Source organism: Xenopus tropicalis, chromosome 9 (assembly GCF_000004195.4).
Source record: "Xenopus tropicalis strain Nigerian chromosome 9, UCB_Xtro_10.0, whole genome shotgun sequence".
NCBI classification, from domain to species: domain Eukaryota; kingdom Metazoa; phylum Chordata; class Amphibia; order Anura; family Pipidae; genus Xenopus; species Xenopus tropicalis.
In genome coordinates this window covers 76028360-76054793 of record NC_030685.2, presented here as the reverse complement: position 1 = coordinate 76054793, position 26434 = coordinate 76028360, and the positions used below count along the sequence as shown (strand labels likewise).

General features: G+C 37.1%; 1 protein-coding gene across 37 annotated transcripts in view; it reads right to left on the bottom strand.

The window, feature by feature from the left end:
- neb (nebulin) overlaps positions 1-23840 on the bottom strand; it is a 137689-nt gene extending 113849 nt beyond the window's left edge. For 34 of the 37 annotated variants that reach the window (XR_004220488.1, XM_031893460.1, XM_031893463.1 and 31 more), the window contains exons 1-17: positions 23752-23830; positions 22667-22746; positions 22363-22423; positions 12480-12524; positions 8998-9147; positions 8372-8479; positions 6879-6983; positions 6534-6638; positions 4620-4724; positions 4364-4468; positions 3703-3807; positions 3380-3487; positions 2833-2949; positions 1771-1872; positions 1316-1423; positions 1129-1233; positions 299-397 (exon numbers count right to left, since the gene is read on the bottom strand). Coding sequence is in view for 36 of the 37 variants with exons in the window: in XM_031893460.1 (XP_031749320.1) it covers positions 299-397; positions 1129-1233; positions 1316-1423; positions 1771-1872; positions 2833-2949; positions 3380-3487; positions 3703-3807; positions 4364-4468; positions 4620-4724; positions 6534-6638; positions 6879-6983; positions 8372-8479; positions 8998-9147; positions 12480-12524; positions 22363-22395 (1500 nt within the window). In the remaining variant the exon portion in view is untranslated. Of the gene's footprint in view, positions 1-298; positions 398-1128; positions 1234-1315; positions 1424-1770; positions 1873-2832; positions 2950-3379; positions 3488-3702; positions 3808-4363; positions 4469-4619; positions 4725-6533; positions 6639-6878; positions 6984-8371; positions 8480-8997; positions 9148-12479; positions 12525-22362; positions 22424-22666; positions 22747-23751 lie in introns of all 37 variants that reach the window. The other 3 variants (XM_031893462.1, XM_031893464.1, XM_031893465.1) reach the window with 3 other exon arrangements.
- Positions 23841-26434: the final 2594 nt, after the last annotated feature.

Below are 26434 nucleotides of genomic sequence, written 5' to 3'. Positions count from 1 at the left end.
ACCCAGGTTGAACGATCTAGCTTAAGAGCTGAAGTCTGGGATGCAATGAAAATGTGGGCTCCTTTCAGATCAAGGCTGCCATCTTGAGGCCAATACTGATCTTCTCATTCTAATGATTGACAGTTCTTTCCTTAATGATTAAAAACGTAACCATGGAAATGTCTAAGCTTAACAGATCTACAAGCCTCTAGCTGGAGAATTTAAAGTAAAGAGTAATGGTTAAATGAAACAGGGGCTAAATAGCAGTGATTGTGACCAAAATACCAAAATGAAATCATTTGGAACACTGAGTACTTACATCACTTAGCTGCTTGGAATTTATTTGTGCTTGGACAATCACAGGAGAATCGGCAACTTGAGTAAACGCAATTTGATCTGGATGTTGTTTGTAGACGTACTAAAGAAATAGAGCACATGGTATTTATAGGCTTTATTGTACTTCATACTGGTAGAGGAGACATGGAGATAGAAAATTTCAAAATACATGTTTGTATTCTTAACATAAAGATTTGTGTATAGTATATAACAGTATGTTCATGAATATAACATGCATATAGTATTCTAATAGAATGAACACTACAATTCTACTAGCTGAACTGGTTTTGGGTTCTAGGTGACACAACTAGTCACCTGCTTGGTCAACATAGTCCATATAAGAAAAGTCGGTGTAACGGTATTCAGCAGTCCAGTGATGCTTGCCGTTGGACATTACTGGTGATAGCAAATGAGAAGCAATTCTAATTAAATAATATAAATATTTTTGGCTTCTACACAGGCTGGCTAGCCACAGACCCCACAAAGATCCATGACAAGGTTGTAGCATATAACTTGTGCCTAAGAAGAGCAGGGTATAGCAGAGTATGATCATGCCCTTGGCATCCTTAGTGGAGATTGTGGCAAAACTACACTTTGTTTTTACTTGCCTATTTTTAACTGTTCTGTCACCCAGTCTACATAACAATTAATAACACTATAACCCTATAGTAGCCAATCAGCAGGTAGAATTTACATTAAGTGAATTAATTAATACAATTAGCAACTGTCACAGTGAGATAATTCTCAGGCTGTATATCACAGTGCACAAAATATTCAATAATAATTGTATACAACAAATTGTAAGGTGCTTACATCTTTGCATTGATTTAACTTCTTCTGAGCTTCATACTCCTGTGTAACTGTCTGTGGAAAGTAGCAGTTTGTCTTTTCGTCTTCATAATCTGCCTTATAATTTTTCTAAAAGCAGAAAAAAACTGTTTTAGAATATATTCCATCTATATTAGCATTTTTCAAAAACCAGCATCAACTTTTTACATACATCACTTCTTATATTAGATACTTTGGCACAGTGACGCATGTATGGATCTTCATAGCTGCCAACATAGTGCCCCACAACATTCTTTTGGTAGTGGTCTTTGTATTTGAGCTGAAATAAAAAGGGATGAATTAATATATAGGATGTGTTTGAGACCCTAAAAACACACTATATAGACTTCTAGCTGATGATCAGAGAGAAGTGAATATTTTTTTGAATAAAATAATCAATTGCTAAAATGTAAATGTATGTATTTTCCTTATTTAAAGATATAAATGAGAGTTGCTATATTGTTCTATAGAACATGAAAAATTGAAGGATAAATGTCTTTGCAGAAGAACGAACTGAAACACTGGGCCACGATAGGGGGAATACAACGGGGGTTGTAGTACAGGTAGTTTTAACTCACCAAACAACAACTGCTTCTGTTGTGTCAAGATATAAAAATAAACACTTACGTCACTGAAGTTCTTCAGAACATTGTCGATTTTAAACTTCGGTGTGTCACAGTAGTTAATGCTTGATCCTCTTGATTTTTCATATAAATCCTTGTATAATTTCTGGAAAGGAAACAGAAGAGACACTTTTGGATTCTGATCTACAGCCTTCCCCCTACAGAATTTCAGGGTAATTGCAAGCTCCCACTACATAGCATCCACTCCACCTTGTGTGTGATGGGCCAGTACAGGTTCATATTGGCACCTGATTTCTCTGAATCACACACAAGTTGATGCACAGTTTCAGAGTTGGGATGGTGTTGAGTTTGGAATCAATGATAGCATTAGCTTTACATTCTATTGGTGCAAGTCCTTTGTTTCCATACATGAAACCCAAGCATAGGGGACCCCTGGAATTGAGGACAGGTCAAGACTGGCAGTAGGTTGCAGGGTTCCCTAATGTCTATTCACAAAAGCAGAAGATAACAAATAGAAAGAAGTTGGTTGGAAATGAAAGGGACTTGGAACATAGAGAAGAGACAGAATGAGAAAGAAGACTAAATAGAGAATTGAAAAGGAATGAAATAATCTATAGCAGGAGTCAAGAACTGAACAAGGAGAAGAACAATATGACGAAAAATGAGGGCAAGAAAGAAGATGAATGAGAAGAGAAAAAGCTATATGTCAGTGTATGGGCCTCTGTTCTAAGTTCTCTTTCCACAGATCACTGAATAGTCTGACTTTTGATCCTGTACGAACTGTATTGTACTGTATAAATCCAAAAATAGGAAAAAAAAGCTCCAGCAGATTAACTGCAAAACATTGTATTGTACTGTATAGTACATAAATTATGTATCATACCCACCCATTTAAAAGCTTAAAAGTGTAACCTTTATTGTTATCTTTCTTTGACATAAACTCCAAAGCTACTGCTGTTATATATATATATATATATATATAGCTAGATATCACACAGTGCCTACAGAATACTCATACTTAAAGGAGGTTACAGAAATAGCTAGAATGGCTAGAAATGTTTCACCATTCAGCGTTAAACATCCAAGCTAAGTCTTTATAACTCACATCACTTAGGGCATTCCCGGCCACTCTTAGTTGCCTAAGAAGTGGATTTTCTGTGGCAGGTAGAGTATGGTAAGCTGTGGGTCCCTTGGATTTCTCATAATCAGCTTTGTATTGTACCTGCAAATAAGGAAAAACAATAGAAAATCAAATCAGTATTACATTTATTTTTGTGGTAGTATAACAGCAATTAAAACGTAATAGTATGTGCAAGCCAGGGGTACTAAGTAATATGGCATTTTTTTAAATATATATAAAGCCACCCAACTTACTCACAGCTGTATATAGTGTCCTTAAGGGACTAATTACTAATATTATTATTATTATCAAGTGTTCCATACCAAAAGAAGCTTTGGTAGTTAAGGGATTTGGAAGGAGATTTGATACACAGGGATGTGAAACCCCCTGGTCATTTTTTACACTTTCTATAAGCACCTTCAAAGTCAAAATATACCCCATTAAGATCAACATTTTTGTTCTGGACCTTTTTTCAACATGAATTTTGAGTTCTGATGATTTCAAGCACATAAATTCTAGTAAAACCCCTTACCGTGCTGGCATTGAGCCTGGCTTTCTTATTGACTTTGTATTCCGGAGTTTCTGTTTGCACAAAGTTAATTTGGTCTTTTATATTCTCAAAATCTTCTTGGTATTTCCTCTGTTGGCAAAGGAATATATATTAGAATGAGATTGAGGCCTTATTAAACGAATATGTCTTTATTGGGTTATGTGCACAGTATGGATCGAAAATATCCCATAGGTTTCAGCTTTCAGGTTTTCACTTTTACAAAAAACAAAATCAGCAACCTTAGAGCATGTACTTAGTCCTGTTCCATGGCACTGTTGTTAGCAGTATCCTGTAGATATACTTACATCACTAAGATTGTCTGCATTCATTCTTGCAACTGCAATTTCATAGCATGGGGTCTGGCTCCATTTCCCTCTGATCTTTTTCTGATAATCCTCACGATATTTCACCTGTGCCATAAGAAGCATTAAAATGTGATGTATCAGTAGATGGACTTTAACACCAATTTTTTGGGAATCAGACGATAGAAGTAAGGAAGGAGGAAAAAAAAATAATAGATAAATGGACGACAGAACAGATAGACAAAAGGGTAGATGGAATGATGGATTCATAAGTGCATGGATGGACCTGGATATGAGGATGAATAAATCAATAGAATAAATTCAGTGAAGGGACAAACCTAAAGGATAAATGGGCAATAAACAAATGAACAGATGAATTAATGGGTGTTAATTGAGAACATTTTTACATAGGGTAAGATGGATGAACAGATCGATGGATGGACAAAGGGTGGGTCAATGTAAAAATGTAACTATGAAGTAAAAAAGGGGTCTAGGGAGGAGACACAAAGAAAGGGGGAAGTTGAAGAAAAAAAAAAAATAGGAAGATGCATTAGAGAAAGATAGAATAGGAGGTTCATGGATTGGAGAGTTAAAAGAAAAAAAGAAACACTAAACACAAAGTAAGGCAATCAAGGCAGGAACAAAAGTGGAAATCGAAACTTACATCACTGAGTTGTTGTGTCACCTTCTTTGCCATCTCAATATCAGGTCGGTCGGCCACTGAGCTAAACTGTAACTTTTGTTCATTGTGTCCTTTTTTATAATTTATCTGCAAATAATACATATTAGGCATATTAGATAGTTCCAACCTATTCCTTTCTCTTAACCTCTGCAGACACTATTAACTAAACTGGTATATTCATCTGCAACAATCATTTCATAAGTCAGAAATAAGGACCTGTTTCCTACATTATACTCACATCACTCAGAGCTTTCTGAGCTTTGGCCACTCTTCTGAGTTCTGGACTATCAGAGTAGGGGAAATACAGTGTTTTATCCTCATCCCAGTCAGCTGTGTATAATTTCTAAGAGAGAAAATCAAATACACTTAAGTTAGAAACGCTGTATGTGTTTCACATTACAGATCAGCTTTTTTTTTCATTTATTTTATGACCTCTGGCAATTTGTGATTTTGAAACCTGTTAAAACTGAGAAAATGGTCCAAACTGGTCAGGTTTTAAAATTGTTTTCCTTCAGCTATAAACATCTCAACAAAACTATTTTAATTTCAAACACACTTTCAAAGTATTTCTATTGTGAACAACTTCTGTGATTAAAACGCTCCTAAACTAGCAAGAATCACATTTTCAATAAGGCTAAAAAATCCTCAAATACTTAATGAACTGGGAACTTGAATAAATAAAGAATATAAAATATATGTTTTTACTTTACTTTATTGGAACCGTCACTGTTGATATTTTTGAAATGCCTGTTTAAGTTTTTTCTGATATGGTTAAATCCTGGTGAGTTCTATTATTTGCACTTTTTTTGGGCAATACCTCTAGAAATCTGACCCAGGGAAGCCTATGTTTTACTTCACATTTTTAAAATTTCAAAAAAACTAGGAACTCGAATTAAAAAAATTGCTTACATTTTGCTAGGACACCTCCCTTTGCTTTGAACTCGCCAGCTTTTAGATGCCAAATTTTGACGTTTGAGTTTTTTTGCTCTTAATTTGCTCTTAATAAGAGTTTCGGAAACCCTTATTTGATCTTGCGAGTTTTAGAGCAAAAAAACTTGAATGGCTGTAAAACCTCAAATGCAAATGTTAATAAATCGGCCCCAAGTATCGTATTAAACCAAAGCTCTCCCACACTTTTTTTCATGTCCCCTTTTTGTGATAAAATATTTGGTTGGGCCATATGTTGTGATGAAGGTTATATAGTAATAGAGATAACAATCACTATTGTTAAAAATTGCAGCCTTAAATGTCGTTTTAATTGTCCTTGAGGCTTCCCCCTTGGCAAAATGCCCTAGAGCAGTGGTTCTCAACCTTCCTAATGCCGCGACCCTTTAATACAGTTCCTCATGTTTGGCGATCCCCAACCATAAAAATATTCCTAACACAATCAGAAATATGTGTTTTCTGATGGTCTTAGGCGACCCCTGTGAAAGGGTCGTTCGACCCCCAAAAGGGTCCTGACCCACAGGTTGAGAACCGCTGCCCTAGAGGGACCTTTCTCATAGTTTAGTAACCACTGTACTAAGCAAACCCAACGATCAAATTATAAACAGATGCAAACTGATCTGTTGTTAAAAGTTCTAGGAAGGTTTTCATTCATCCAGGTCATAATGTACAATATCTAGTATATAGTCTAAAACAACTGAACTTGCTGAATGATCTTGAAAATGTTATACCACTCCCACAAGCTGCTGTTTCAAGTTAAGAAGCCTCTTAATGGTGATATATTTTATGTCCAGTTGCTTTCGACTTACTGCCTACTGTTTCTCTGTTACTACTACTGGTTTGGAAAACAGAACTAAAATACCCAGTTGAAAGAAACTTTCAGCCTCAGATTTCATCACTGTCTGCTCCTGCTGCTTTTAGTGACAGAATGCTGTGTGCCAAAGTTAAAATCTTGGCATGTACAGAGCAAACCCTGTGTTGTGAAATGAAGTCTTCATTCATAAGGATGTTCGAGGGCAGCTAGAAAAGGCTGCCAGTTCTTGCATCACTTAATTAAACTGTAATCTGTACTGTAGCATTATATTTTCAATTATAGATAGGCAGGAGTCATTATTTTCCAATACAGCACATAAAATGCTTGCAGTTGTGGGGGATATTGTGGTTCAGTGACAATAACACAGCTGCCTATCAGTGAAGTAGACGTTACCTTGCTGAATAGTGTTGTGTTTTTCACGGCCTGAACAAGTTCTGGAGCATCTGGTGGAAGCAGGTACTTTTCTTTAGTATCTTCCCAATTCTGCTTATATAACACCTGAGGGTGAAAAATAGTCAAAATACACCATAAGTGCCAAGTCAATATTCTGAATATTTTGTTAAATACTCCTGCTTTAGAGGGTTGGCTTATAGAAAGAGGTGGAATTAGGGTATATTGTCAGTATGGCTGGATGTAAAATGCAGTTATAACTTTACACTTCTAAATGTTGGCTTTTAAAACCTTGCTTGATAAACATATTACTGGACATGGTGGAAGCAGCATTAATTGCACATGTACCTTGCTGACTTGTTGTGACACTTTCTTTGCATGTTCAATATCCCTGGCCTTTTCATCAACATGACAGTCGGTCCTGGCAATCTGGCCACCCATACGATACTTTACCTGTATCAAAATAAAAATGTTAGGGTGCATTATAGGTCATACCATGATCGATGGATTTAGGGACAGGTAGCCTCCCCCCATAAAAGATTAATTGCTATATATTCCATCCATCTGTAGCCACACAAAACAAAAATTTCACCCTACTCCCGTGGTAAAATTCTCATTGTGTAAGGATCACACAATGGGCCTGATTCACTAAAGTGCGATAAAATGTGTGCTATTTTTAGTGTGCGTCTTAATTTTGGCGATTTTTCGCACGATTCACTATAAGCATACTTGCGCTTTTTTACGGGCGATATTGCATGCGTTATTTAACTCGCGAAGACTATTTCAATGCGGTATTTGCCGGTACATGCGCTAAATTACGCACACAAATAGTCGCCGCATATGAATGGTAGCATAGAAATAGTGTATAAAAATTGTCGCCGCATATAAATGGTGTATATAAATATTAGCCACATATAAATGGTATCATATAAATAGTAGATGCTTATAAATAGTAGCCGCTAGTGATGAGCAAATGTGTTCTGGTTATCTTTAGTGAAAAATTAGCAAATCTTTCGAAAGATCCACCAAACGGCAAAAATGTTGTGCGGGCAAAAAAATTGTTGCCCGTGACTAATATTTTTTGACGCTTGTATAAATTTTTGGATGTGCGTTGAATTTTTGCGTGGCGAATTTTTTAATGCGTTTTGCCATTGGCGGATTGTTTTGCGAAACGCATGAAAAAATCCGCCACGAAAAAATTCAACGCACGTCCAAAAATTTGCTGCGAATCCATGCCTGGCGAAGCATTTCATCACTTGTAGCCAAATATAAATAGTCGCGCAAATGAACGCACGCCATGTTAGCCATACACGCCAATACTTGCGGAAAATTACTGTATTAAAAATGAACATTTCGCTGCAAACTGGCGGCTGCGTCACTCTAGGGGAAACACAGACTTCAATAAATAACACTGCAAAGTTCATATATTATTGTAAAAAACTCATTTACTGTACTTTTCTATAATTATCGCCTGCCTGTAGTAGGTGTTAATTTTTGCATAGCCGAATACGATATTTAGCGTGCAAAAGTTATAGTGAATCATGCAATCGTATTCTTTTCAGCGCGGAAATTAACGCATGCGGTAAAACTAGCGCGAGAAATACCGCATGCGAAAATGGCGATTTATCGCACGCAATAATACTATGGTGAATCGCGCGCAAATTATCGCGTCTTTTTTACCGCAAAAAAGCGTGCGATAATTTTTATCGCACTTTAGTGAATCAGGCCCAATGTCTTACATTTTGGAGACTGGTGATAGTAAAAGAAATATACGCAGATAGATAGACAGTAGACAGTAAAAGAGAGAGAGTGAAAAGGTTAACATTAGTATTTTTTTATACCTCACTCAGCTGATTTTGTGCTTTTTTAATCCTTCGCAGTTCAGGAGTATCAGTTGTGATGGCATAGGGTTCCCCTCTGTGTTTCTCATACTTCTCCTTGTATTTATTCTGAAACAATTACATTTTGTGCAAAAAAAATATAGAATTTAAATGTTAGGTCAGAAAAAAAGCTTATTTTCAGTTTTCTTAACTGGCTTTGTACAACTTATAAAGTTCATCATAAAATGACTCTTTCTTTACCAATAGGGGCTTATTTATTTATAAATAAAAATTACTGTGCAACGTAAAACTTTGATATAAAGAAATTTGCCCCTAAGTGTTCAAATTTGGTTTTGACTGAATATTAAGGTTTTGGATGTATCTGAACCTTGAAATAATGTGGGGATCCTTATGAACCAACTCTTGGGTTTGGCCCATCCCTATTTTAGAAATAAGAAACTTACATCTCCAAGCCAAAGTGGACAATTATTTGCATGATCGTTATTTTCTCCTAGCTAAGGAAAATTTCCATCAATTATTTCTTAATGCCACCATAGACCAAATCATTTAGCACTTACTGACATCTAATTATTTACCATTGAATACTGCTACCACCAATGACTTTCAAATTAAAATATTTTACTTACCTGACTGAAGATATCTTGCATCTTCTTGCTGTGGGCCAGATAAGGGGTCATGAACTTAGAAGTGTCGATTTTTTTCTTCACCCTTTTTCGTTCCGGTTGTCCGGTGGAGACAGCAGGTCCAGATGGGCCAGCTGGTCCAGAACCTTTCGGCTACATAACCAAGAAATGATTGTGTCAGTAATGATACCATGTGTTAGTAGCAACATGAACTAGAGAACGATGTGCTGGGGTGTTGGGTGTGTTGTCTATATAATTCATTCTAATTTTTAATGGGCTAAATTACGATTGGAAAATTATGATTGCTTAGGGAAATTTATTAAAGAGTGGTCCCAGGAAATGCAGGAGGACTAAACCCCTAGATCAGAAAAGTATCATGAATTTGGGAGGATGGGTTAGACATGGGATAATTTTTCTTGGAAGATGGAGAAAACCTGTTTTAAGGAGATTATGTTTATGGAAATTAGGGGAATTTATTAAAGAGTGAAGGAAATGCAGGAAGACTTAAACCCTAAATTAGAAAAGTATCATGAATTAGGGATATCTAACTTGCACCCCCCTGTTTTTAAACTACGACTATGCAAATTGAATATCCATGGGTTGAAGTGGAACAGAACAACTATTGATAATTACACTAGTTATTTAATATTATAACATATCATTTTACCAAAAGCATTTGCTGGTCAAAAAAGCCACTAGGAAGATATGGTTCAAGGGCGAATTCCCAATATTGCCTGACTTGAAAAGTTTCAAATGTACAAAGATGTTACGTCAGTGGACTGGGGAATAGGCATGGAGCACACAAAGGGTGCTTTAAGGTACTGATGGGCCCAGGGCAGAGATTTCATAGGTAGTCAGCCATAGGCAACACAACTAATGCGTGTTAGTACTATCCTGAAGCAGGTGAATATTGTAAGGCAAGTATTGCAATAAATCAACAAGAGATCTTTTTTTTGCTCGTTGCTGAACCAAGCAACCAGAACCTCACAAACATCATCTATGTGGGACCAAAAATACTTTCCATTTATCATAGCAGCTTTTTATTACAAATAAGCCATAGATCTGTTCCAATATTCATTTAAAAGAAATAAATGGCTATGTTGTTAAGCTCTTTTATCAGATTGATTAAATGGGTCTGCCATTTTATTATTATTATTATTATTGATAAAATGGCCTTGGTGCACATTTCTTCTACAATACCACAGCAAGTATCTCTGTACCACTAACTTGCTGGTAAGCTTGAAAATTGACCAGTGGTGGCCTAAAATGCTGCTAGTACCATCCAGAATGTAGCCATGATGGAATAAAGACTTTTTTTTAAAAAAATTTGGTGCTGTTCACTATTGTAGGACGTGGCCACTGAGGAAATTTGCACCAGTCGTACAAAATTGTGATGAAATTTTGTGCTGTTCCAAACTGTTTTCTTTCGCTAAGTTGATTGGCCATTTCTTTGTAGGCCTACATTTCATTGACGCATAAAACATTTTGAAATGTTGATACATTACTTGTGGAATATTTGGCATATATTTGGTTGAACTTTGAGTTATAAACCAAGAGTCTCACCAAGATTTGGAATATAGCAGAATTAAAAAGCAATGGATAAGAACTAAAGAAAAAAATGTAAAGCATTGATTTATTTACAAAAGAGGTTAGAATTCTCTATGAAAGCTGACAATGTCCATCACTATCTCAAGATACCAAGATTTCTGCAATAGTTGATGGAAATATCTTCACTGATATGATTAAGCATAGATCACATTAACCACATAGATCCAAAACAGACAAATGACAAAACAGACAAATTAAATATTTCACACTAGTTATTCAACATGGGTATATTTTGCGTGCTGTTTGGCCTCTTGGTTTTAGTTTTAGGTATTTTGCCTTATGTAACCATTTTAAGGTTTATGGCCCTTAAGGGACAGAATTGGGTCAAGAATAGGAATATCACCTTTAACTTTATATAGTTTGTAAGATATAAATTACAAAAAATACTAATGAGTTGACTTTACTTTGGGTTTTGTCAGTGAGTCGATAGTGGAAGCAATAAATGGGCCATATGAGAAGCTCTGTGGCCACACTGATCAGCTGTGCATGTCTTATACAATTGAACCTTAAGTCACAGCCCAAATCTATTGTGGATACACATTCTGGTAATTATAGTCCATCAACAGCTGCAGAGTTGCAGGTTGGACATCACATTTCCTTTGATTTTATTTGGGGGGATGAATTTCTCATAAATAACAGCATTTCAAGGCCAGTACACCTCCAGGAATGAATACAAATGCCCATGTGGAATAAGCACAAGAAAAGATCTAGAATTAGTTCACAATGTCAAAGGTATGTAACACGAAAAACAAGTACCAAAGAGGTTAATATAAGAGAAAAGAAGTTAATAAAGATTTTCTCAATGCGGCAGCAGGTTGAAGCCACTGATTTTCTTTTTATATTTATTTATATAAAAGCATTTGGTATTTTAATAATTAACTACTTTGTTTTATGAACTTGTTGCCACATTGATGAGACGTTCAGATGGTGAAGCCTGTAATGAGCAAGCTATTTGCCCTCAAGCTCTTGCTCCTGGCAGCAAAGGGTGCTTCTTACCTTTTGCAAACCGTTAACCTGAAAACTAAATTTCTTAATTAGCAGACAGAGGATTTTTTTTTCACCGTAAATAAGATTTATTAAATATTTTATGTGCATGACAACTCCAGACACCCATGGTGGCCTTCAGCTCATAATAATATGAGAATGATACAAGAATATGGCAACCCATATTGGACCCCCTAGAAGATCCTTATACAAAACTAGCAATGAAAAGATCTAATGAGCAAACGTAAGTCCTTGGTACCATTTTTAACAATTGTTTCTTCATAAAAACAATGAAACTGGTAAATTCCAATCACTTGCCACATTGGTGGGCATATTATGGGCATATACAAAGGGGGGGTTTCATTTGGAAAGGCTACTCCTCTAGGAGGGCTTTTAACCATATATAAATGTATTGCAGTTGACCTATTTTTATGGATTCTGAGCCTCTCTAAGCCTTTATTATTCTGAGCCTATGCCACAGGCAATATGGCAATGTATCAATTTGGCCATGTCAATCCCCAAATGGCTAGCCAATTTAATTTGACCCTGTGGTCAGTGATAAGATCACAGAACTATCAGCCATGGCTCAATGTGGTCCTTGGATGCTAAGATTTGTACCTATTGTTATTGATAACAAGCTCCTATGAGATTTTAAAACAGTAGGCAAATGTTTTGGACCGAAATACAAGCTAATATGCTACTAGTTTTGTCAAGAAAGACTTAATTGCCAGATGCTGGAAATGTCTTTTAATGGCATAATTTTATATTTTGCCTCATAAACCAAAGTCTCTGATTTTACAGTGAAAAAAAAATAGCTTTTCACAGCATGATTTAAAAGCGGGTTAAACATGAATGATTTATGATTTGGTTATGTTTGTTCCACCATGGTTTACCTCCACCTCTTCACCTTCTTCAATGATTGTTTCTTCATAATAGTACTATAAAAAAAATGGTAAATGCTGATCACTTGCCACATTGAATCAGTCTTTTTATGCAGGACACGCCTATTGAAACTCCAATGTAGAACATTTTGTATATTGCTTTTTGTTCCGTGACATAATAACGCTCAATAACACACAAATATGAAGAACATTTGCAATCCTTATGAGAGCTTCTGTACTATGTTATGTTATGTCTAATAAAGAACATTTTTAAAGTTTCATGACTCAAGAACACAGATTTGGGCTTATTTCATTTTTGTAATGAGCCGTTGGAGGACTGTGATTTTGAGAAAGTTCTTAAAGAACACAAACTCTTCATAATAAAGTTTAAAAAATGACTACCTTGTTCCAACCTGAATGCATCATGTGCCCAATTACCCTATTGCCTCATTTTTCTAATCCACCAGGCAACCAAGTGTGGGAATACTGCCCATGGAGTTTCTTGGCACTATTAAGTGTCATTTTGGAATCATTACAATGTATTTACTGCATATACATGGTCACCTTTGGTTTCCTCACAGAAGCTGTATGATAATAGGGTGCTACATGGAGGAAAAGTTAAGATATTGGTGACCATGATGGACCTACACTTATACAGTATAAAAACCCACAGCATATCAATCATATACTGTATCCTCAGGAATTGTATAAGCACAAAGTAATACTGTTAATACTTGCCTACTTGTGTCTGTAAGTTACCCTCCCATATAGATTGTAAGCTCTACGGGGCAGGGACCTCCATCCTCTTGTGTCTTTGACTCTTATCTTATTGCAACTATATCTTTTATTTATTTGTGTTTATTGTAATACTTTGTATTTATCTATTATTATCTTAATAACCCCCTGTTTGTATTAATGTATTCTACTGTACAGTGCTGCGTACATAAGTAGCGCCTTATAAATAAAGATATACATACATACATACATACTGTATACATACTGTACACCTTGTATATACTACCTTTTTCTAAACAGATCTTGTGTTCTAAAGGCCCCCATACACGGGCCGATAGAAGCTGCCGATATGGGTCCCTTGGACCGACTCGGCAGCTTATCGGCCCGTGAAGGGGCAGAAACGAGGGGCCTGGCCGACCGATATCTGGCCTGAAATTGCCCAGATATCGATCGGCCAGGTTAGAAAATCCAGTCGGATCGGGGACCGCATCGGCTCGTTGATGCGGTCCCCGAACCGACTGCCCCATTGCCGCATGCAGAATTCCAGGGCCAAACGATCGAATTCGCCTACATTCCTCCCTCCACCCGTAGGTGGCGCTCGCTTGGTGACATCGCCAATCGAGCGGATCTGCCCGTGTATGGCCAGCTTTACCCTGACCATAACTAGCATGGGGACATGGTCTGGGGAACAAATTGCTGTGGCTTGGTATTATGGGAGGTGGCTAGCCAAATACAGACAAACATGACAAGTAGAAGAGGCAGAGTAATTCCCCAAGTTTTTATAAAAGATAGTACAGATACTAACATTTTTATACACCACATAAATGAAACAAATTATGTGAAATGGCTTGTTTGTTCTCAAACAACGACAACCCTAAAACATGCAGATTTACAATACTTTGTTTTTCCTCCATCTTTATACACAATAACAGCTCTTTTTGTGGACCCCCTGCTTAGGTATTGAGGTTTGGACTGCTATTTTTGCAGGCTGTACTCACTGCACGCTTATGTCTGAATCATTTTTTCCATCAGCACAACAGGCAGATTCCCCGCAGTGTCTGTCATTGTCTCTTTGACGTGGTTTAAAATAAATTTAGAAGCATGCGCTATGGCGGTTTACATAATACAGAATCAAAGGGTCACTGACACAAACACAAAAATGAAAATTGGTCATCTAAAACAAAATAAAGCATATTGAGCATATGTGCAACTGTGTCTTTGTGTAGCAGCCCAGTGACTTCTATTGCATGAAGAATTTGCCCATGCATTCAGTATGAAATATGCTTGTGAATTAATATGAATTAAGCTTTAGACAATTATGGGCTTATTTATCAGTTTTTGAATTTGTGAATGTTAGAGTTTCTTTCTACTCCTGAATATGAAAAAGTCGATCAAATAAATAAAACTCAAATACTTTGAATTTGTGAGTTTCCAATCTCGAAAAAAAACGTGAAAAATTTGATTTGATTTTGCCTAGAACAGCTCTCATTGACTTCTACATAAACTCACAAGCTTTTAGATGCCAAAGTTTTACATCCGAGTTTTTGGATTTTTAGCACTTAAAAATAATATAGTTTGTGAAATAATATAGTATGTGAACCATAATTAAACAATTAGGCATTTTAGTGCAAAAAATATGAATTATGGAATAAATTTGAATTTGAAAATTGATGAATCACCCCCTTAAAATCCACACTCTTAGCCAAAGTCTCTTTTTGACTTCCATTGACTTCAATAGAATGATCCCTAGGTATCCCAAAACCACTCACATTTGAGCAACATTCAATCAAAGACTGATGGTAGTCAATCTGAAAAGTCTACCTCCAATTTCATATATTTATTCTACTGTACTTCTCTACTCTACTAATCAAAGGATAGATGTGATTGCAAAGCACATAAGCCATCAGTCTAAGGGACAACTCAACCCAACACACAGCCTGTCATTATTTTTAATTGTGGTGGTGCAAGCAACTGAAAGTTCTCTGATCACAGGCAACTCCATTTATACAGTACCTAATAATGGGCTTCATAGCAGGATTTGGGTGCTTTTCCAACAGCTGAAAAACACCCCCAGAAACTATGTCCATTGTGCCATAAGCAGCCTAAAGGCTTCCCTGAAAAAGATAAGCTGCCATGCTGGATATAAAGATAGAAATAAATTATTGTGCTTTGATTTACAATGGTCGTGTCCACCTAGACCGGATATGTCAAACACAAGACTTGGGGGCCGAATCCGGCCCACCTGGCTGTTTTATGTGGCCATTGGTGAGTGTGTCTAACCATCCAGTGAGATCAATTTCCATTCCCCTCACATAGTAACTAAGACTAAGTATCTCAATAAAAAATTCAGCCCGCGACTTAGCCTGTGTTGTGTGATGTGCTGTGTGATTTCGGCCCCTTATGTGATTAAGTTTGACACCCCTGACCCAGACATACCAAGTATATGTTTCAGCTCACATTTGGATTAAGGACCCTACCTACATACTGTTGAAAGAGAGCTGAATTTTCCTTTAACCGGCGCCTAAGTTCTTTAGGGCCATGACACATGGTGAGATTAATCTCCCTGCAATGCCATCCCACTGGCTAGAATGTAAATTGCCGGTGGGATGGCATACGCGGCACCGCGATTTGGTGAAGTTGCCAAAGCTTCTTCTCAAGGCAACTTCGGGGATTTCGACAAATCGCTGCGCCGCATATGCCATCCCACCGGCGGTTTACTTTCTAGTCGGTGGGATGGTATTGCGGGGAGATTAGTCGCTGTGACAACAGAGATTTGTTGCGGCGCAACTAATCTCTGCATGTGTCACCGCCCCTTGAGGAAATAGAATAGCTCTTTGTAAATCAGAGGAAAATTTTCAGCTGAAACTATTCTTGTCCAAATGGAAATTACATCAGATAGTACAGTGTTAATGAAATCCTATTTCTCATTTCAATTATTCTAAAATATGTGTTCCTTGAGTATGGAAAAACATTCAGGCATGGCATTGGGAGAAGATATTAGTACCATTTCTGACAAAAACTGAACATTTTTAAACCAGATAAAATTAGAAAATCACAAAATCCAATGAATTGCCTCTAATTCATTGTGATGAAACACCTCTAACTCATTCCATATAATATCCTTTAAACACAGAGCATTCTAAGGCACCCACACAAGGCCCATGATATCCATTTAGTGAAAAACATATTTTTCTTCCGAAGGGCGGCAGGGGTCAATAGAGTTTTATATCAGGACTATCCACCCTGCTGACCTCCACTTTGAATTACAACTCTCAGAAACCTCTGAGAGCCAGTCAAGGAAGGTGTTGGAAGGTGTAATGCAGCAACAGCTGGAGAGCTGCAGGCTCTATTTTAAACACTGAGACCCCACACATGGTATTTTGTCCTGGACCCTGCCACCAGTGAGGGAGCATTCCACTGAAAGATATTAACTGAAACATCTACACATCTACAAAGGCCAAGTTCTAATGATTCTAAAAGCTTTTCTATAAGGAAATCAACTAAAACCTTACCTCTTGGTGGTGCTGATAAACTGGCTATTATTAAGACAGCAGAGATCATGACAAAATAACAAATATTTAAGTTTTTTACATGTTGGCGTCAACTTTCTAAATCATTTTTTTTTTCTTGCACTTTGTGAGATTCCTATAGATTTTAATGGTGAAATTGGTCAAAAATTTTCAACAGCTCTTAAAAATGATCCAGTAAGTGATAGAAAAGATTGCATTGAAACAGACACTGATTAGCCTGAATGCACATCAACAGTTCTAAACTCCTGAATTTTATTTGTAAAAAAAAAAACATTGACTAAGACATAAGAAAATCTATAAATATCTGAAAAAAATTAATTTGTGTGAGAAGCATCATTTTTCATTGAGACTAAATTTCGTCTTTTGACAATTCAGCCAGATAATGTCCAGATTTGCAATAATGCTTGTTCCTGTATCATTTGTACAAAAATGTACATGCTAGGGGCATTCCAAAGTAAAAATAAAAATGAGGTTTTCATGAAACATATGAAATAGTTTTATCAGAAGACTACAACCCTTACAAAGCAATATGTAGAAAAAAGGATACTTTCCAGTTCTTTATGTAAAAAGATAGTAAAGTATTTTGCGGGTGTTGCAGGGGTTATTTTTATTCATCTGTGGGACCAGCCCAGCAACTTTTGGAAGCTTCCGGAAGGTTTATGTCTCTGATTTAAAAACAGCCAGTGCGACGCAAATTATATTTAGTCTACACTGCAGATGGTGGCAAAGTCACCTGGGGCAGGACTTTCAACATAATTTTCAAGTAGACCAATATCAAAATTAATATAGTAATATTTAAGTTCCTAAAAAGTTACCGGGAAGTTCATGGCAGTAACATTCTGTATATTTATTTGCAGGGGAGCTAAAACGGGAAATTAGGTGAGGCTTTATTTCCCCTTTACTGAAACATTTTGATCTTTCTTCTTTTATGCTTCCTGTCTCATTATAATTATGTTAACTGGTCTTGATTCAAATGATAGGGCAGCTTACAATCTATTCCCTTCATTCTGGTAATAGTGCGTTTTTATTTCAGCAGTAACAGTGGGTTGGCAGCATTAACATGGCTATATCTATTGTCCATTAATGCCTTAAGGGTGAAGACACACTGAGCTACTAGTAGCAGCTACTATTTCAGGGCTACTAAACTCCAGAAAATCCCTTGCCATAGACAATTTTGAGAATTGCCTCTGCTAAAACACACGTAGAGACAATTATCAGTAAATGATCAGCATTGTCTGTTTTAGTAGCCACAACAAGTAGCCCTGTCCTCAGATATTTCACAAATACACCATTCCTTGTTCCTCTGAACAGTATTAACTTTAGTGTAAATTTCTTTCTAAGGAGCATTTTCTTAAATAGAAATGTTAAAAACATAAAAATGTAAACAGTTTGTAAAATTTAGATTTGTTTGCTGAGCAGGATAATTTTTTAGGTAATTAAATTCGTAACCAGAAGTTTTTTCAAAAGACTAATAAATTATTGTACAAGTACAGGACCCATTATCCAGAATGCTCAGGACCAAGGCTATTCCAGATAAGGGTTTTTTCCATAACTTAAGTCTACTTAAAAATCAATAAAACATAAAACATAAAACATAATTAAACCCAATAGGATTGTTCTGAATCCAATAAGGATTAATTATCTCTTAGTTGGGATCAAGTACAGGTACTGTTTTATTATTACAGAGAAAAGGGAATCATTTAACCATTAAATAAACCCAATAGGGCTGTTCTGCCCCCAATAAGGGGTAATTATATCTTAGTTGGGATCAAGTACAGGTACTGTTTTATTATTACAGAGAAAAGGGAATCATTTAACCATTAAATAAACCCAATAGGGCTGTTCTGCCCCCAATAAGGGGTAATTATATCTTAGTTGGGATCAAGTACAGGTACTGTTTTATTATTACAGAGAAAAGGGAATCATTTAACCATTAAATAAACCCAATAGGGCTGTTCTGCCCCCAATAAGGGGTAATTATATCTTAGTTGGGATCAAGTACAGGTACTGTTTTATTATTACAGAGAAAAGGGAATCATTTAACCATTAAATAAACCCAATAGGGCTGTTCTGCCCCAATAAGGGGTAATTATATCTTAGTTGGGATCAAGTACAAGGTGCTGTTATTATTACAGAGAAAAAGGATATCAATTTAAAAAATCTGAATTATTTCATTAAAATGGAGTCTATTGGAGACAGGCTTTCCGTAATATAGAGCTTTCTGGATAATGGGTTTCTGGATAATGGATCCCATACCTGTACAAGCAGAAATACTCCTATATTATTTTTACATTCCTGTGATTTTTGTGTTTTCACATCTTGACCCTATTTTTTTCTAAAGGACATATATTAATAAAAAGGAATGCTGAGAAAAAAAATTAAAATGAACTGTACAGGGGGCAGAGATACAGCAGACTGGTTTACATTTGGCAACTGTTATATTTTTAACTTTATTTTACTACCAAGTAGGATCCCTGGGATATTAGAGACTTTGCTCTGCATACCAACACAAGGCAGCCAAGAACAGAGTCTTGAAATATTTACTAATGTCGCACCACACTGGAGAGCTGACATTTAATAAATGTTCATGAAAAACATTTTTTTTTTATTGTTTCACCTAAGTTATTACTGGATATCTTTAACATTTATAAATTGTGAATAAATTCATAGGTTTTTAAGCAAAATACAGCATGTCTCATAAGAAACAAAAATATATATTTTTAAATGCACATAATATTCATCATCTATGTATCTTACTAATGATATAGATTAATATATTATTTATCTTTTTTCCTTTTATTTATTACTTTATCTGTAATCTAGCGACTGGTATGGTAAATACACTTGGGGATGTAATGTATATCTTTAATAAAAAGAAAAAAAGTAATATTAATGTTTTCTTTGATCAAGTTTAATATAGATTTTGCAAACCCAAAAAAGGATTTAGCAACCACCGTCCGCAATTAGAGAGTGTGTATAGCAAAAATTCTTACTGATTTCTTATTGAAAAAGTTTTGTCCAGTTTTTTTTTTTTTACTTTTTAAGTCACTAGTAGGTTTTAAAATTAATTTATTTATTACAATTAGTTTCATTGAAATTAGTTAAAATTCAGGCTTTCAATGTAATAACTTTAAAAGTGAAGAACCGTTTAAGAAAACAGCAGCTCTTCGATCAGTAGAGTAAAGTTGTATTGGTTTAATGGAGTCCTAGAAAAAGCAACATTTCAGGCCTTATGGGGCCAATAAAGAGCCTCTCCAGCACTTAATTAAATAGTCACAACGATACACTAACTAAAGTGCTGCTTGTACCGTGGCAGAGGACTTCAGCATGCAAAATCTTCTGCTTTATGACTTCACTGATCACATTTGTTTACAATTGTCTAATGAAGAACATTACATTGCAAAATATGAATTTTGTGTTTTCTCTCCTGAAATATGCTTGGCTCTTGGTCATAATAAGTGCCAGTAAGTGCAATGTTGATCCAGATCTAGATTTAGATTCCTCATTTGATCTAGATTCACCTGTCCCCTCACCTGTTCTAGGTACTCTGAACCCTGACAAAATAACAATAAAAAATCAGGATTTTGGATAAGAAAATATGTCACAGATAAGTCCCAGCTGTATCCTGCAAGCAAATCTGAACTTGGAGACAGCACCAGAACACCCCATCTCCTATTACACATACAGACATGGAACTATTTTAGCTACCATGCCATTTCTATTTCACATACAGTATAATTACAGACACACGTCATCTCAGTCCCCCCTTCCAATGAATACTCAGTGAATCGGTCAGGAGTACTTAGTCTTGTACTGTAAGTCTAAAGCACATCATAAATATAAATGTTAGCTCTTTAAATATTAAAGCTGAGCCTAGGAAATTATAACCTTGTGCACAATGAGAGATTTGCAGTGCATGGCTGGAGTCATCCTGTATCTTACAATGCCCTATACTTGTAAAGGCCACATTATATTGCAAAAACCAATATTGAAAACACACACAATTCATGACCAGTATGCACAATTAGTGGTAGTAGTAGCCCATACTGATCTACTTTATCATATAAGGCACAACAATGTTCCAATACTCAGATGTCATTGGCAGAACTTGCAATTCAAGTCAGTGGGACACCAGTACATGCTAAGCAAAATAATGCACAATCTTCTCAAGTACTGGTGCTCACAATGTCCACAAGTTTCTCCAAGCGGAAGTCCACTGTGCTACAAACAAGATGGAGGTACAACAATTATCTGATAGGACAAATAATGCTCTTTGTGGGCACTCAGCTAACAAATAGAGCAGGGCCCACCAAAGAATCATTGTACCTCTGACTTTTTTTGTAGTCTAGTGGTTTCCAAAACGAATAAAACTGGCCAGTGTGCATGAAGCCAGAGGGGGTTATTAATAACCCTGTGGTAGGAAGGGGTGTGCCGTGGGATGTGTTTCTGGAACAAGAGTAAGTTGCGTCAGTATTGCCCCCTGGCGTACCATCATATCTACAATGTAATTCATTTATACACCTACTAATTGGTTTTGATATTAATCCTGGTGCAACACTGACACAAATCCATCTGACGCTGTGTAATCACCACATCATCATGATAAAAACAGCTCATTTCTAAGATGTCTGCAAACATATAATTAATTTGACAGCAGGTATCTTTATCCTGCAGGTTTCCTACTGTGAGTTACAGCTAAGGGACAGGCCTGGTTTAGGGCCCATAACCAGCAGGGGTCCCATGTAAAAAAAATTATTAATTAGTAGATATATTCATTATACACATTAGAAATGTTCCACATAAGTGATACTATTTTCATTGAACTGCAAATCTCAGCATCCCACCTATGGTCAACAGAATTCTGGGAATTGTAGTTTAACAACAGCTGTACTTGTTGGGTATAAATCCCTGATATACAAAACAAATTGTGTGTGTAATATATAAAATCACCTGTGCCTACTGTTTTTGTTAAACTGCAAATCCCACTGAGTAGAAGTGGATGGTGGGAGATGTAGTTCGAAAACAGCTGAAGAGTCAAAAGATGGGCATCCAGCATTTAAATAATTTAACCCCCAGCTTTTCTCGTTTGACAGGGGCCGCCCCCTTCTCCAACTCCAGCCTTGTTCACAGGGGATTATGAGAGATATAAGTCGACAACAACAGAAATACTGCAGACAGTTTAAAAAGAAACTTTTACAAGAAGAATCTCTTTATTACCCCAGGCTGCTCAAACACAACATGTCACAGAGGAGGACTTATGTTCTCCAAATCTCCACATTTTGCAATGCCAGTTCTTTTTACATTACAGCAACTTATTTTAAAACTTTTACTGGCCCTTTTACATGGCTGATATTCAGAATCCTATCTGAGCATGAGACTTCTGGAGCATAGAAAATGCCACCCAAATGGAAGGGTCAGGTGCCAGCGCTGGGACAGCTCTACTACCCTCCATTGAGTTCCATAGGTCCAGATCTGCTGACTTCATAGGTATCAAAGTACAGTGCTCATTACCATTAGCTGAGGCGGCACAATGAATTTCCCACATGTTAATTCCTGGCTAAACATAGCAAAGCCACATTCTGTTTTTTTACCTATGGCCCTAGTGGGTCCCTACAAGGAACAATCCTTACCTCATATTCCTCAATCTCTTCATCGTCCGCCATGGTTGCCTTTTATTTTCTCACCTACAAGCTAACAATAAGATTTAGCGTTAGAAGGGTTTCCTACATTATGCACTATATCTATGCATATTTACAGATTCCAGCACATGTTAACACATATAATAGAATATAATTATTACTATTAGTTATTTACATATGACACAATAAATTCCAATCCACAGACATTGTAAAAGTATTATCCATTCATTAATACATTTTTATGGTCAGTACAAATAGACACAAAATGGCACAGACATAACACAATGATAATAACCTTAGGGCAGCGGGATTAATTGTGTTCCATGCAGCATGAGCCTGTTTCTGCAGCCTGTATATATTTTTTTTTATCGAAACCTGAAAAATATTAAAAATCCCAATTTTTGTCGCTGTTGAAAAAAAAGCAAAAGGATAATTTTTTTTCCCCCTTAATGTCAAATGGAATGGGTTACAGGCAGGCCTGCAAGGTTTTTTAGCTTCAGTTTTATAATAGGGGAGGACGGGACACCAAAGTTATCCCCCTGAAGACTTACAGCAGCTGTTCCCCGGTCCAAAGATATTTGACATGTAAGCTAATACCACCGGCTGATTGGCTGGATTTGTTTAGCCAGCTCAGCTAGCCCATTCCTTCTGAGGCAACTGAAGCCCACTAGAGCAGTTTAAATATAGGAACATGTAATGCTGCTCCTTTTTAGTGGCAGCAGAAAATGGAAACATCTCTTTTAAAAAAATGAATGATCGGATTCCCCGAAATGTAAAAATATTTAAAAAAATATGATCTTTATTAGTACAGCGTATCAGAAGACAATATTCCAGGGTTGGTTTTAGGGTCACACACACACAGAGGGTGTTTTCCCAGGACCCCCAACATCAGAGGGGAGAGAAATGTCATTGGTGAAAGTACCATGACAGCTGCCTCCATTGTGTTTAAAATTCTTTGTATTGGTGTCAGGATTATTCAATCTACAAGATTTACAGGGAGAACCTGGGGGTTGTAGTTTAACCACAGCTGAAGGCTACAACCCTGATCAAAAAAAGATTTTTCAAGGGCCCCAGAGCATTTACTTTTCCTGCAGGCCTCCTTTTTCTGAATATTTCCACTGGGGTTCAGAGTAAGGCATGCTGAAATATGCTTTATCTGCTTTCAATGGAACAGAGTCCTCATTGCAAGTAAGAACATCCAAGCAAACCCCTGTAAACCAAGGCACAAAGTAGACCCATTCCCAGATGAGATGCTTCCAATACAATCCAAAGAATATTTCTCTTGGTTCTGGTCTGTCGTAACTTCAAACAATCGTCAATCCCTATTATTATTATCCATGCAGATATATGGGTGGAAAATGGGGGGAAAAAGAGTCTTACCAGTAATATTAAATTAATTTCCTTAGCAGCAAAGCCTCTTCAACCCTTCCCTCCTCAGAAACGCTGGGCAAGAGCAAAGCAAATGCTCCAGCTTCTAAATTATCATGTGGCACATCCAGCCAATGGCCGGCCAGCTTGCTCAGGTTTCACATGCTAAATATACCTAGTGACCCTGCTACAGACCACCTGTTCCGCAAATCCACCGAGAGCAGGGCCACTTGCTTGCATTCTGAGCAAATCATAACAAGTAAGGCTGAGTCCAAATATTATATATAAATATATAGGTATTTTCTGGCCAATAAAAAGTAGAAAATGGGTTTTTGTAAAAGAACCAGTTCATGGCACAATGATGCTTATATCGAATGCAACACAGGCCCAAACTCACCAGTATAACTGTAGGAGCAAAGGGAGGTTGCATAACAATCAGCTTTTCCTGGTGTAACACTGTTATTATAGCTTATATATATGCACAGATTTCCTATTTACATTCCCTGATTATTAGGAAATATAATGGTGCCATTATAATACACCTCAGTAAGAAATTCACACACACACACAAGCCAAGATAACAGTATGGTCCTATCCAACATTTCCTTGGGAAAGTGATGTTTACTTTAATTTTCAGTCTGATGTAGACCAGTGGTTCCTATCCTGTGCTACTGACCCCTGGGGGTGTGGCTGTAATGGTGGCAGGGGAGGCTAGTTTGAGATTTTGGGATAAAGCCCATTTGTTCTTCTCTATACAGCTGGTAGCCCAGCTGAGATTTGAGGAATTACATAGTGGAGGGCAGGATGCAAAGCACAATAAAACAGGCACAATCTGCCATGCCTCTTGCACTCTGTGTCCTGCTCTGTACATTAAAAAATTGCAACAGGTCTCCAGGGCTGTAATTAGGTCCACTGCTGGACCTCAGCCCTCGTTTCCCCGTGAGAGGGGTTTGTCTGTCCTATGCATGCAGGATGTACAGGTACCCCCTCCCTCTCAGCTCTGCCACCAGATTTATCAGTGAGTAAGCAGCTATATTTACCATATAGGTACCCATGGGTCAACCCCCCCCCAAAGCTTCTGCCCTAGGCATGGGCCCACATGCCTACATGGTAGAAACAGCCCTGTAGGTCTCTGTGCGCTAATACAGAGCTCAGAAACTTGGTCCCCATAAATACAGCCTTGCCTGTGTTCAGCTGCGCTGTATTCATGGGGGGCAGGCAGGGGAAGGCATGTAGTGACTACTCTGCCTCCCCTTACCTGCCCGATTCTGGGGCGCCAGAACCCCCAGTGCTCATTGCCTCATGGCAGGAGTGTCTCTGGCTGTTACACCAGTGTTTTCCTATACAGGTATGGCACCTGTTATCCAGAATGCTCAGGACCTGGGGTTTTCCAGATAAGGCAACTTTCCGTAATTTGGATCTCCATAACTTAAGTCTGCTAAAAATCATTTAAATATTGAATAAACCAATAGGAGTGTTTTGCCTCCAATAAGGATTAATTATATCTTAGTTGGGATCAGGTCCAGGTACTGTTTTATTATTACAGAGAAAAGGGAATCATTTAACCATTAAATAAACCCAATAGGGCTGATCTGCCCCCAATAAGGGGTAATTATATCTTAGTTGGGATCAAGTACAGGTACTGTTTTATTATTACAGAGAAAAGGGAATCATTTAACCATGAAATAAACCCAATAGGATTGTTCTGCCCCCAATAAGGGATAATTATATCTTAGTTGGGATCAGGTCCAGGTACTGTTTTATTATTACAGAGAAAAGGGAATCATTTAACCATTAAATAAACCCAATAGGGCTGTTCTGCCCCCAATAAGGGGTAATTATATCTTAGTTGGGATCAAGTACAAGGTACTGTTTTATTACAGAGGAAGAAGAAATCATTTCATAAAATTAAAATGATTAGCTTATAATGGAATCTATGGGAGATGGCCTTTCCGTAATTCAGAACTTTCTGGATAATGGGTTTCCGGATAAGAGTTCCCATACCTGTACATGCAACCTTGTTACTATAATAATTTTATGTTCTAAACTATGGTTCTAAAATTCTGGTTAGTAAGTGGAACAGAATGGCAAATAAAGCCAGTTGCAAGTTGATCGTTGCTAAAAATCCCTTCAGAGGGTTAATAAGCTACGGGTGCTAGGTCCTAGGTCTGACTGATCCATATTTATAAGCGTACAGTTTAAAATGGGAAGGAAGTTATGCACAGCATGCTGCAAGGGTTATAAATGATCCCAGGGCCCTTCAGCTGAGGGAAAGTACAGCTCCCAGCTTCAGTTGCCTGGCAGAGGATTGTGGGAATCTTAATTTATTAACAACTTTATTTTGTTAGTAACGTATGGCTCAAATCTCCCCCATTCCCTATGTTTATCACCTGTCGGGTAATTGTTTTTCTAAAAGTATTGCTGTCTACACTTTATGATAACAAGTGCTATGAGGCAAATTTCACTGAAATTTAGCCTTGTTTTGCTGCACTTTTAGAAAATCTAGCAGGCAAAGTAACTTTGGACTTCACCTTCTGTTCAACTGCACTTCTTAAATTTATGTTGCTGCGAATTCTAAAAGGAAAAAAAAAAAGCCAATACATTTCTTTGTCACTGTAAAATGGCCACTATATGAGTCTGTGTGTTCTGCAGGGAGGTCATGTGACCAGAAGTCAGAACAATAATAGTGAGGGTT